This window comes from Melopsittacus undulatus, chromosome 12 (assembly GCF_012275295.1).
Source record: "Melopsittacus undulatus isolate bMelUnd1 chromosome 12, bMelUnd1.mat.Z, whole genome shotgun sequence".
In the NCBI taxonomy this organism is placed as follows: domain Eukaryota; kingdom Metazoa; phylum Chordata; class Aves; order Psittaciformes; family Psittaculidae; genus Melopsittacus; species Melopsittacus undulatus.
The window spans coordinates 4667484-4681085 of NC_047538.1; the positions used below are offsets into that span (position 1 = coordinate 4667484).

At 46.8% G+C, this 13602-nt stretch overlaps 1 protein-coding gene across 1 annotated transcript; it reads left to right on the forward strand.

Annotated features, from left to right (window-relative positions):
* Nucleotides 1–536: 536 nt before the first annotated feature.
* Nucleotides 537–4605, forward strand: CORT (cortistatin). The gene is made up of 2 exons (XM_005143663.3): nucleotides 537–1367; nucleotides 4389–4605. Exons 1-2 carry the CDS (start codon nucleotides 1266–1268, stop codon nucleotides 4602–4604), a joined length of 318 nt encoding a protein of 105 aa, XP_005143720.1. The 5' UTR covers nucleotides 537–1265; the 3' UTR covers nucleotide 4605.
* The last annotated feature ends 8997 nt before the right edge of the window (nucleotides 4606–13602 follow it).

Sequence of the window (13602 nt, forward strand, 5' to 3'; positions counted from 1 at the left end):
TTGCAGGGAAAGCTTCATCCTGCTGTTTCCAGGAACTGTAATGCTGGTAAGCAGTAGAAGCAGGGAACAGGTTTTTCTGCCTTCTGTTCTGTGTCCTGCCACAGCATCCCTTTGGCCTCCCTGTGGGGTTTTTACATGTGTTAAATTAGGATAACAATTTACCTTTTGACTGGTGTTTGTTGTTAGGGTCAGCAGAGGACTTGCCCTGAGGCTGTGCTTCTGGAGAAGGGGCTTGCGGTGAGATGGGATCTTAGCTCTGCCTCTGCATCTCACAGGCAGTGATGCCATCCCCAAGTGATGGGGACAGTGCAAAACAGATAGAAGTGTTTAATAGCACCTTCTGCTGGCCTACAAACCAATCCCACTGGTGGGACAGCCTTTTGGGCAAAGGGAGAAGCATTAACAACTGTAAACCAGAGATCAGAAATGGTAGGAACTTATTCCAAGCACCTGCAGTGAGTGCCAGCATACCCTGAGCCTTTTTCTGAAGCCTCACAGAGCAAAGCAGCTCCAGCTCTGACCAGCCTTTCAGTACCTTGTTTTCCCTTTAATACATTCAAGCCCAACATCTCCAAGTCAGGGTTCACCATGTTGATCTGTACTTCCAGGATAGGTTCAAGTCATATTGAAACAACACTAGGAGCAAAAGCCAGTAACTTCCATCTGGCTTCCAGTTAGTCTTAGGTTTGCAAGACAGATTATATTACTGCATAGCTGCAGCCTGTGACCATGTACAAGGAAAGCCAGGTATGTTGGCATTCCCCAGTGAGATGCATCAATGGATGCAGAGATCCAGATCCAAATCCCCTGGAGTCTGGATGGAACTCAGGGTCCAAGCCATTATCTGACTACTCATGGCCAGAAGTGTTAGAGGTTTGTGCAAGCTGGTGGCCTATTCTATCCAACATTCTATTCCCAAAGAGCTCAGTTTTAACTAGGAGATGCACAGGTAGTGCCTACAATTTCTCCAAGCGGAGAAACGGCATGTTACTGGAGAGTCCCAGTCCTTTGCTTCCTCAGCCTCTGCAGGTCTGGCACATGGAAAGCCCAGAGGCACTGAAGTATCCCACTCAAGCAGCCAAGTGTTAACAACCTCTCCAAAGTCTAATTTGCCTTTGATATAGACTTAATTGTTTGCGTCACCCACTGGGCTGGGGGAGGGCTATAAAAGGGGCTGCAGCCATTGTCTGAGGCAGAAGAGAGCCCAGGAACAGCTCCCTCTCCCAGTCTTCCTCATTCAGCACGGTAGTCACAGCCTGTGCATCATGCAGCTGGTGGCCAGCCTGGTGTCCGTTCTGCTGCTGGTGTGGAGCGTGAGAGCCACGGCACTGCCTGGAGATGAGAGACTCGCAATACAGAGCACCAGGGTGAGTATAATGCACCCTGGGCAGCAACTGGGTGAGGTGGGAGCAGGCTGGAGCCAGGGGAGGGGTAATAAGGGCAATTAGACTTCACTTGATGCAAACTCTTCCACCTCTATGTATTCCAAGGCACTAAAGCTTCCTGCACTGCAAAGCACTGGCTATTAGTACAACTTAGTAGCTGATTTACTTAGGAAAGGTACCAGGGCAGATGACAGAAAGATGCAAAAGTGAAGGCTGAGCTAAGAAAAAACTGGCAAGAGGGACAGAACAGGGAAAACAAGGAGAAAATAATATTGCTTAGAGTACAGCATGAGAGAATAAAACAGTGCTAGGGAGGGAGAGAGAAGATATGTAATTGGTAAAATGATCAAGGGAGATGATATTTTAAATAGGACTCATGGGAAGGACAAATGTTTAAAAGATGGGTTCAGTAGGAAAGTAACAGAGGAATAATAAATGAAGTAATTATATCAGAATAAAATTGCTTTTTCCAGAGTAGTATTCACAAGGGGAGTTATACTGACATAGTTCTGCTAGAATAATTACACTCTGAACCAGCACAGCTCTATGCAGTGGCAGAACTTATTAGAGCAATATAATTATCCTACCAACTGGCAAAACTCTAATATTATCATGGCTATAGCACTATAATAACTTTGTTTGTACTATTTCCCTAAGAGGCCGAAGGGGTAGGAAGCAATAGAGTAACAATTACAAGCTGCCTTCTGCTTGCCCTCGGCCCGCAGTTTTCCCACCTGCATGTTCCTTGCCATCCCTGCTGTTCCTCGGAGCTGTCGTCAGTCACGCCACACTCTGCCAGTCCGGTCCGTAGCTGTATCCATAAGGCTGCTGTTGCTTCATTCCCGCAAAGGAGCTACCCAGGGAAGTGAAGGATCCCAGTATTGGTTTCAAAGGCAGTAATTTCTCCTTTGTGCGTATCCACGTTGTTTTTTCTGTCTCAGCGTTGGCTGCAGCTCATCCATCAGTGTCTCACTGCTTCAGGAGTGGGCTTACATCCCATTAACAACAAAACTGGCTGCAAGAGAGAAGCATACAGTGTGTGAGGTGCTAGGGCTAGTGTTGTGCTGCTGGAGCTGCTGCAGCTGGCTGGGGTTAACCCTTCTGGGGATAACTGTGAACTTCCAGCTGTACATTCCTGCAATGACAAATGCAGTACGTACAAAGTAAACTCTCTGTACAAATCCTAGGTGTTGGGGAAAATAAAACCAAGTTGTAGGGAATAAATGGGTAAATAAGGCTTTGGTAAGAATTAATTCAAGTGTAATGACTCTTCTGCACACTGTTGCTTACAAAATGATATAATAGATCTAATGATTCTCTTCAGAGCATTCTGCTAATACTAATTCTGTTAGATACTAATGAACCAGTCCCCATAGGCACCACTGCCGTAAATCAGACAAATGGTTTAAGTATGAAAACTATTTGGATTTTTACATATAAACAACCATAAAATGCATAGCAATGGGAATCAAGGATCTGTGCATTCGGATGCGCTCTTGGATGTAGTACAGGGAATCAAGCATCTACCCCAAGGTGTGCTATAACCTATGCTAAAGTCTCTAGCAGCTGCCAAAGAGCCCTGATCTCTCACAGCCCAGGAAGAGCAGGGATGTTAGTTAGGATTGCTGCAGGGAAAGAGCTGCCTAGTTTCACTAACAGCCATGGCTGATCATGCAGAAGGAATACCCTTTAAGAGCAGGCTTTCTGCCTTCCTCAGCCCCGAGCCTGAAGCTGCTGGCTCTGCTTGCAGCAGGTTATTTCAAGACAGTGCTCACAGCTAGGAAGGAAGCTTACAAGGTAGCGTGACCCAAGAGGCATCTTTAGCTGGGTTCCCCAGTCCATCCCCTAAAGGCTCAAGTCCTTTATGTACTTGCGGCACAGGAGCAGGAATCAGGACACTCATAAACTGGCTTCTTTCTTCTGCCACAAACATAGCGTGTTATTTTCTATGCCTCAGTTTCTCCTGGGGGGGAGCAGGGTTGGTTACTAGAGCTAAGAAAGTGGTCCATAAGTGATCCATAAGCAGACTGGAGCATACAGTAATTGCTGCTCTCTGGATCCATCCATCTTTTCAGTTGCTCACCAAGTGGTCCTTAAAAGAGTCAGGGGATAAACGCAGCCATCCCAGCAGAAAACATGGCATTTGTGAGGAGTGGCATGGAAATGCACTTCCAAGATTCCCATACGCCTTGGGAAATAGGATCTGCTCCTATCAAACATCTATCCTGGCTTGTCCAGTACCATGCCTCTGCTAATGAGCCTCAGAGACCTGAGATGCTCAGGCAAGAGGTAATTCCTTAGGTTTGATGGATGTAAAGTGCAGAGAAACAAGATAACTCACAGCTTGTTACTGACAGAAATCCCTCAAGCCCAAACCGTTCTGCTGTGGCAAAGGGATGGAGCCCAGAACTTCATCCTGCCTTCCCCAAGGTCAGGCTATTGGAATATGGGTTCCACAAGCTGCCTGTCCCCATTGCTGGAATAGTTTGCTCTAAATGCTAAAGGTATTTATACCAACACAGCCTTTTTTTCCTTTGTTACATTTCATTCTCAGCACTTTACATCAGGTTGCAGCCCCCAGTGCACTTAATATTCCTGAGGCCTTGGTGCCTGTTTCCCAATGATCCCACAGAGGATGCTGAGCATTCAGAGCAGTGAAGGGAGCATGGCTTTACCAGGATAGGAGGCATCCAGAGATCCAATTAGTGCAGGCAGCAAGGGATTTTACAGCCAATTCGTGCCTATTTTGTAGCAGCTCTTTTCCAGTTACAACCCACACGTGTGCCTGTCCCCTTCCAGCTGGGAGAGGGGAGGATTGACCCCACTGATCCCTCAGCTCCAGCCCGGCTTTGCTGATGGGAGAAGTGTTATCTCCAAGGACAGGAAGCAGGGAAGCAAGAAAGGATCCCATGGTGGATGTGTGCACCCTGCTCCATCCCCATCCCTGATGGCAATGGAGGCCAGGGCCTCCATCCATCACTTTTCCCTGCCCTCTGCCTGCAGGAACAGAGCACAGTGCGGAAAGACGCCATCCTGAAGATGCTGGCGGGCCTGCTGGACAGCGTGGACATGGGGCGTGAGGTGGCCTCCCCAGACGTGGAAGAGGAGGGCAAGGTGGAGGAGGAGCGGGCAGTGCTGGGACGCCTTGCCCAGCTATCACCCAGGGACCGCAAGGCTCCCTGCAAGAACTTCTTCTGGAAAACCTTCACCTCCTGCTAGTGCCGCCCAGCCCGGCCCCGCTGGCTCACTGCCCCCCAACACCCTCCCCTCCCCTCGGCTGCCCCGGCCCCCCGCTTCCCTTCCTTTTCTTCCTCACCCCTCAGAATAAAGCATGGCGCCTCGGGGGCTCGTCTCTGCCTCTCTGTGGGGCTGTTGGGACCTGGTGGAGGTGGCGGCCATTTTGTGGGTGCCCATGGTGGAGGGCGCCATCTTGTGGGGGGCTGTGGTGGGCGGCGGCCATTTTGGAGGGGCTTGGTAGTGGTGAGGGGTGTGCGGTGGGGCTGTGGTGAGGATGGAGGCTCTTGCCCCACCAGGAGCCCCTCAACGGGAGCAGGGGCACAGCCATCGTGAAAGGTGCTGCAGCTCAACCTCTGAAGGACCAGGTGGGTGTTTGCATCCCTGCCATGCCAGGGTGGGTCGGTGAGGCGCTGGGCAGCAGGGGTTGTGGCCTGAGGGGTGTGAGCCCCCATGGGTACCATGCCATGTCCCCATTTGGAGAGGATGGTTTGGGAATGTGGGAAAGCATCCCCCGGTGCTTCTCGGGTGGGGTTCACGGGCATCGTCTGGGGATGTGGGAAGGGAAGATGTGCCCAGAGCCTTTGTCCTGGCCTTTTGGTTGCCAGCAGGTATCTCCAGTGCAGTTCCAGGTGTTTGGGGACTCCATATGCATAGAATTATAGAAACACAGACTGGTTTGGGTTGGAAAGGACCTTAAGCTCATCCAGTTCCAACCCCCTGCCATGGGCAGACCAGGTTGCCCAAGCCCCGTCCAGCCTGGCATCATGGATTGAAATGAACTGTCCGTGATGCCAGGCTCTGACTGCTCTGGTTCTCGGCTGGTTGCTTGCTGTTTTGTTCTCCTGCTTAAAAAAATCAAACCCATAACACCTGATTTATTTACCTTACCAACCAAATCAAAACCATAACACCTGATTTATTTACCTTCCTGGGTGCCATTTTCTCTCTGGAGAAAGGTAGGGTCTGGATAGGTGTAGGTGGGTTTCTTTCTTTTAACTTGCTGAGGAGTATTTTGAACCTTATTCTTAAAACTGGTGGGTAGTGTAGAGATATGAAAGGTGGATGTGTCTGAGTTCAGCACTAAAAGAGACTGCTGAGGCCTTGGTCCCACATGCTGGCAAAAGGTATGAAATCTGGTTGCTCTATTTGCTTTAATTCTTAGTATTAAGGAGTTTTGGAGCTATGTTGCCAGGAATGACCTCACTGAAGAGCAGATTTCAGCTGTTTGTCACCAAGCTGTATGTGGGTGACAAGTGCTGTGTAAGAGCTGATAACAGCCATTATTGTTAGTAAGACCTGTGTAACATCACGTCTCCAAGGCCTGCCTGGCCACTGGTGAGAAGTAGCTGGTAGTTATTTATCATGGCTTGCTTTTGAACCTTTACATTTTGGGTTTGGAGGACGGTGACCACGAGGTCGCTCCTCTCAAGGGCAGCACTTTGGATTAATCAGCAGCCAGGCTGTTTTCTTGCAGTTGAAGCAAGGCTTCCAACTCCCCCGCTCTCCCTGAATAATGAGTGATACAACAGCTCTGGCACCTAGTCGGGCTGGCTTGCCGCTGCCGCTTTGCTGTGTCAGACTCCATTTGCACTGTGTCGTTTGCCATCGAGATCTCCGGCTGCGTGTCTCTGGCTTGCAGGAGGAGTTAGAGCCCTGTGGCTTGTTTTATTTTTCACTCTATAATGAAAAATAAGATCCTTGCTGGGGGAGCTCAACGACTCATATATGGGTAATGGGATATGGAGCTTTCCAACTGCGTTGCCTGCAGCAGCCGGCTAGGGCGCAGGAGACCTGGCATTTGTGTTGTATCATTAGCTCCCTTTCAATACCTCAGTTTCCCTGCCTCTCAAATGGGGTGATAGCTCTTGTCTCTTGTAATTTTTCTTAAGGTATGTGGGTGACAAGTGCCATATAAGAGCTAATAATAGCCATTACTGTTAGTAAGACCTGTGGAGCACTATGAGACCAACCAAGATGCTAGTACTTTAGAAGTGTTCTCATAACAGTTGCCTTCTTATCCACCATTAAATCTTGTCTGTGATGATAATGTTCAAGACAATGTGTAGTGAAAATGAGACACCCCGCAGCACATGGACACAGGGATTGCCCCTAACAGAGAGCTGCCTGTTCGGCAAACTCTGTATGCTGTGTTATTAAGTGGTTCCTGGAACAGAGAGTAGCACAGCTACTCTCCTTGTAAATTTGGAAGTGGAACTCTCCTTTCATCCCTGCAGATGGTTCCTGCTAATGTAGGCTGAGGCACACTGGCTGAGCACCAAGCGGGAAGTCTGCACCGCCAGTGCACGTGCTGTGGACAGGGGCCAACGCAGTCAAGGCAGCTTCTTTCATCAGTGCTGAAATCAGTGTTTGAGCTGGATTTAATTTTGCAGTTTCCTTACTAAGTCGATGTGCTGAGGCTGAAGTGCTGTCAGATCCTGCCTAATGACGGTGTTTAATGTTGGGGAGTGTAACATGATAAATCTGAGTTAGTGGGAGAGGCTGAATGAAGGGTTAGAAATATGTTATATATGGGCATTTTCTATTTACATTTTCACAAGAGAATTGTAAGCCTTCTAATGGTATATGGCAAATGGAAGGAAGCAAGAATGTTACTTTTTGTTTAGATGCAATAGCCAATGCATTTTAAAATCTTGCCATAGCTCAGAGTGGTTGTGTATGAGCAAGTGCATAATACCTATGAGCTGTCTCCAGGTTTTTGGAAAAGTGAAAAAGACACATTAAAAAGTAAAAGAAAATGCCAGGAGGAGCACTTTTAAAGTCAGCTGCACCCACAATGGTGACCTCACCTAATTCAGTGCACAGTCCAGTGGTATTCACTGTGTTTATCTATTATGCAGCTTATGCATCAAGCTGCAGGCAAGGGAGGGAATTATCATGGGGACAAGCTCAGCTGTGAAGCTACAGCATGTGCAGTACCCAAGGGTAAATCCATGTGTGCACATCCTATCCCATGATAAACATGAAGTAGTCCATGGTAGATGATTCTTCAATGAAAACAGAATAAATCTCATTTACTCTGAGATCCAAGTGTGTGCATATATGGATAGATAGGACAGAGGAGGTAGAGAGGTGTTCGTTTGCAATGTAGTACCCTCCATGGTGACTTGTTTGTACGTGCTTTTAGTAGTGAGGATCTCATTTTAATATGTGCTGGCAGGTAAGCTAGGAGGGAATCAATACTTCTCTATGTGCATTTTCAGCCTCAGACAATGGAGAGAGTTGCAGTCTGGCTGGACTTCACGAAGATACTGTCTGGTTGCAGGTAGCTGTAAGATGGACTTAAATGTAGTGGAAACACAACAGTATTGCCCAGTCTGGTTGTCCTCTGTCATTCTCAAGCAGTGCATGACCTGTGAGGCTCCTTCAGTGTTGATTACAGCTACAGAAAAATAACATTAGATCTATATTACAGGGAGAATGAAGCATAAGGTTGCACAGGGTGTCTTTTGTCTTACGTTGTTACTGTATTTGGCTCTGCTCAGAAACACTGAACATGTGTCTGAAAAGCAGTAAGATTCTTTAATTAAAAAAAGACTTTTTTGAGGTTGATGGGATGTGAGCAGTCCAGTGCAAACTGGGCAAAGAGTAACTGGGTTTGCACTAAAGGGGAATTTTCACCAAGTTAAGCGAATTCTGCTGTTACTCTTGGTCATAGATCGATGCAGTGGCCCTCAGAATGCATTCTGAAGGGCTGCTTGGTTTTGATGACCTTCATCTGCTAAGTCCGTGGTTTAGATAGCAACAAAACTGACAACATCCCTGTGACAAAGGCAGTGTTCAAGGCCAGGTTGGACAAAGCCTTTGGGTGACATGGTCTAGGGTGAGGCATCCTGGCCCATGGCAGGGGATTGGAACTGGATGATCTTAAGGTCCTTTCAAACCCAAACCATTCTATGATTCTATGAATTAAAGTGCTGCTTTTATTTGTCTTTCTTGGCAGTATGGGCTCACAGATTTGCCTTATACTTGGTGGTGGGAGATCCAGATCCAAGAGATATTCCTGTGTGTCTTCTTCTAGCCATGGTGCCACATGTACCTCTCGCTGTAGCTATTCTGTCTTTCCTACCACACTACGTTTTGTTGAGTGGAAGAATAATACAGGTCAAATAAGGCATTTGTTCACCTTCTGTCTGTTACACACTGTAAATAGTTCATGTGCCCTTGTTCTCTAAGCTCCTAAAGCCTCTCTTATGAAGTGGGCTTTGAAGATGTAATTCAGTTGCTTCTCTGAGCTCTGGTATTCACAGAACCCTCAGAACCAGCAGGCTGTAAATGCATTTTAGAGTTCATGAAGACTGCTTAGTGAAAGAAGCCGTTACCTTGACCATTCAGAACATGCAGTAGCTTCCTATAAGACATGTGCAACTAGGAAATCCTGAGTACAAATGACTTGGTGAACTGGGAGGATGTTTCACACAGAGGGATTTTTCTGTCTTTACTGAACCCTGATAGAACTTGCAGGGATTTGAGAGGAGGCTGCCAGGCAGCAAGAAGGAGTTTCCAGAGCACTGAAGGTTTGCAGACCAGGTCAGAAGGATAGACAGTGTTAGTGTGTTGTGGGGTTTGGTGAGACTCTAATGTGAAGGTCTATGCTGTAAATGTCTGAGATGGGAAGCTAGAAGGTGCTCTCTACTGTTTTCAACAAGGATTTATGAGATGTAATTTTTCTTCAGAGATTCATAAGGAGTTACAGTCAGAGTTACTGCTAAGGCAGCAGATGATGAAGTGCAGGTAGGTAAAAAGCAGTTATCAGAGACACAGCAAACTGGGACTTACCAGCATAGCAGGAACTTCCAGAATGAAGATTCTGACCGAGCCTTACTGCAGAATATCTGTTGTGGTTCAAGTTGCTTTTCATTTCATAAAAATCCCTGAGCATTTAAAGCAGGAAATATTTGGGAGACAAAGGACCTGTGTCATGTAAGTGAGGCAGGAGGTTAACGGAGAACACATTGCTGTTCATCAGCTGGGGTGAATAAGCTCTGTGCAGAACCTGGGAATACAAGCAGAGACTCCAGAAGCTACCGAGGAGCAGCTGTACCCCATGCAAAGCAAGATCAGTTTAACTACCTCTGCTGAGCCTGGGAGCCTTCTTGTAACAGGCATGTCTGATCTGTGTGTTTCTCTTTGCCTACTCCACCACTTTTGGAGCTGACTGAGCTCTCGCTCTCAGATTTATCTCTCATTTTGCTGCCTTGGGAAGGAGGTACCAGATGAAGAAAAAAGGCTAGCATTTTCAGTCCCTTAAGATAGGAACTCTGCAGAGAGCTGTTTGAATCTAGACTCAAACCTCCAGCATGTCTGCTTCCCACTTGTTAAAATTATATAGGGCTCCTAGAAAGTCTCAGAAGAAACATCTGGGAGGTGAAAGAAATCTCAACAATTCAAATCCACGTTTTCCACCTCCCCAGAGACTGTCTTAGTCTGATGTGGTAGGTTGGGCTCGAGAGGGGTTGTTGTCTAGCAGGACCAGAGCACACAGGGGAATAAGTAGCTGTGCCAGAGGAGAGAGCATGCTGTTTCCCTGGGCTTAGAGCATTCATCTGTGCATGAGGAATTTCAGTCCTAGCAGTACCTTGGGGACCTGGAGAACTCTTGTTTTAAACCAATTAATGTTTAGTGTTAAAAAAAATCATTATAAGCAGTCTTTACAGCTGGGACCTTGTTGAGTTTGGCTGGAGGTCAGGCCTACTTCCTATTGGAAGATTGTTTGCTGGTTAGAGAAGTCTGCTGTTAAAAACGTCTTCAATTTCACAGCGATGTGTTTGGCTGGTGTATTTATGCTCTTCTTGACAGAGGAAGAAGCCAAGGATTTATGGCCAGGAAAGCTGCCCATTCCTGGATTGTACATTCCAGAAACTGCCCAGGAGAGTTTTCTTTGCTTAGATGATGTCCATTGTTTTAGACACACAGATCACTTGCACTTGCACAGAAGGAAGAGTCTTCAAATCTGTTTGATTTCACTGTGACTTTATTCATGTGTTTGAAGAGCAGATTGCTGGATAGCACTGGCTGTATTGGTCTGCATTAGTTAGTGAACGCAGCACAGGCAGCAGCTTCATTAATAGAAAAAGAGATAATGTGTTATACAGAGCTTTTAACTCTTCCAGCTGGGACAAGTCTTAGCACAGGGAATCTCCTGTTCACAGTGAAACCCAGAGGTTAGGACATTTCTCCACAGAAGCCTGGTTTACTCCGAGAGCTCTGCCTCTGTCCTTGGCCTTGTGCTGCTTTGCTAGTCAGAGGTAAATCAGTCCCATGGTGAGAGGTGCTGTGCCAGAAGCTTAGGTGCAGGTGTACACAGGGAGCTGCAGCTGCCTAAAAAGCCATGGATTTACACTTCAGGAGCCCAGAACCATGGGGAGCAAACAGCAGTCTTTGTGCTCTAAAATATTGGCTTGCAAACAATGCTCATCTTCATCTGTGAACTGATGAATTTACCCACTGCTGGGAGCCAGAGGGCTGGAAAGTGCCTTATGATTGCTCTTCCGAAAGGGAGAGCTGAACCTTGTTCAGTGCTGGAAGGCAGCTCGTCATGCCATGGGACAGAGTGGGCTAGAAGCAGAATAACAGAAGAAATGCCACTGGTGGCCTTTTGCTTCATTCCAGAATGTCTCCATGTTGCAAAGCTGTTCAAACAGTATGTGAGTCAGAAGCTGTGCGAGAGGGGACATAAACCCAGTAGGGTAAGAGCTGTTCTCCCTCCCTTTAACCATGTAGTCACAAGCAGGTTTGCATTTTGTTAATCTTCTTACTGTATTACTGTGCCTTGGTATGGAATATGAAATTACTGAGTGTTATCACTGCAAGGAGAAAGTGGCTGTGTACCTCTGTATTTGCACATTCTTCCATTTTTATTTAACTAGCAGTCTCCATGAAGGAGTCTTTGAGAGACCATCCACCTTTGCCAACATTCTTGTGCATCAGACAAGAATCATTCCTATTTAACAGCCAAACCAAGGTACCACTCAATGTAGGAAGCAAGCAGGAGGATGAGCATGGCAATCCAGGAGGTCTCTCTTGGGGCACAAGATACAGTTATGTCCAAATTGCTGCACCTGGGGAATCTTCATGTAGTTTTGGGTCTTTGAACAGTCACAGCCCCAGGCAATGCTCTTGGTGGAAATAACGCACCAAGGACAGCCCATCTTTGTCAGCTCCTGTATCAATTGCAGGATCTAGGCAAGCAGAGAGACAGGTTAATAGGTTTCCTGTTCCTGTGAGCCCTGTTGTGACAGCTGGTCAGCTCTGGCTGCGGGCCTTCATAGCCCTGAATGGCAGGCCATAAATCAGAGCTGGCACTTAAAAGAAGAATTGTAATGAAAGCTGAGAGATTCAAGGAGAATTCTTTTCCTGAGTCCCATCCCATTTTCACACGTGCACGTACAGACCCTTGCCCTGTCCCTCAAAAACATTTAACCAGGCTTCACCTCTCTGAGAGGACAGACTGCCTGGTAAATGAGATGTCACAGGCAGACACTGCCCGAGCAGTAAGGGGATTATTTCCCAATTATTTGAAATGACTTAGCACAAGCACAGAAACCATAAATAATAAGGAGCACTTTGGAAAGTTGGAGGCAGCCTCAGGAGCCTGTGGATGCTTCCCAGTGCAGAGTACACATGCAAGGGAACTCCATCTCCTAGGGTGTGCACTGCAAAACAAGTGGGTCACCAAATCAATCAACCCAGGGCAGTTTGTTCTGTGTGGCTCCCGGATCACTGTTGGTAGTAGAGGCTGCAAGTGAGTCCTGTCTAGTCGGTGTGGAACTGAGTGTGAGATGCTCCAGGTTGACCACCACAAGTTAGCATAAGAGGTGTGTGAAATGCTGTTTGCAAAGCACTTCTGGGTTGTGGACTGGCAGTGACAACTTGTGGCATAGGACACTTGGCCCGAGATGCAGATGGCTCCCATCTTGCAGTAGATGTTTGCCTACTGCATACCTATAACTGTGCATGGAACTAAATGAACTTAAGGTCCTTTCCAACCCTGACTATTCTATGATTCTATGTTTGTTGGTGGATATATTATACTGGTGTCATATAAAAGATGAGCTTTGTTTTCTCACAAATTACATGGAAGTATTTGACTCTTCTCTGGCATTTGCACTCTGCTTGTGCCTGTTTGTTCTTGGAATATAAATATTATTAACAAGAATAACTTGAAGAATGAGGAGTCCTGCTGGGAAATGACCCTTGATTGCCATGCCCATTGCACAGTCCCCTCAGTGTGTGGCTGTGGAGGCTCTTTTTGCTATGTCTTACATGCTTTTGTAATACTAAACCACTTGTTTAATTTATCATTACTTCCTGTATTGCAGGAGCCAGTGCAGCCCCTCACTGGGGCTCATTCAACAGCCTGTCAGGTCTGTCTTTAACAGCTCTGCCCCCAAAAATGCTGCTACTCAAGCTGAATGGCTTTCAGTATGAGGAGAAAAGGTAACATAGGAGAGGAGGAAAGTGAGAGAACATGCAGGTGACTGTCAAGGCCATCAGCAGATAGCAGTACTAGAATAGGATATCAGTCTGTAGACTTCCAGATCCAGTTAAACTGAAAGTTTTCAACTTCTGAGTTCCTCACCTGTCTGAAGACTGCAGTGTATTGGGGGGAATATTGCAGTGATACAGGAATAAAAACCTAACAGTCTTTGAAGACTTTCTTAAAGGCAAATATGGTTCAAAGCAAAAAACTATTTTAGTGCATCTGTGTCCCATTACTAAGCTGGGCCTATCATCTGTTTTCATTAGGCAGGGCCTGAGCATGTGGGTGTGGACAGAGGCCCAGGCAGCTGCCCTGGACACCCGGCTAAAAAGCACCATATGGAAAAGCCTAATGTATATTAACAGGCATCAGAGAGCAAAATTGAAAGAATAATGGCCCATCCACATGCGGTAGCCTCAATGAGATAAACTCTCAGCACCAATCTGTCAGCTGCAATTTTGGGTCATTACAGTGCTGCTA

Bases quoted from the DNA above. Each gene is read 5' to 3' on its own strand.
- CORT (XM_005143663.3), top strand. From the start codon at position 1,266: ATGCAGCTGGTGGCCAGCCTGGTGTCCGTTCTGCTGCTGGTGTGGAGC. The intron at 1,368-4,388 runs GTGAGTATAATG...CTCTGCCTGCAG, and splicing joins TCGCAATACAGAGCACCAGG to GAACAGAGCACAGTGCGGAA.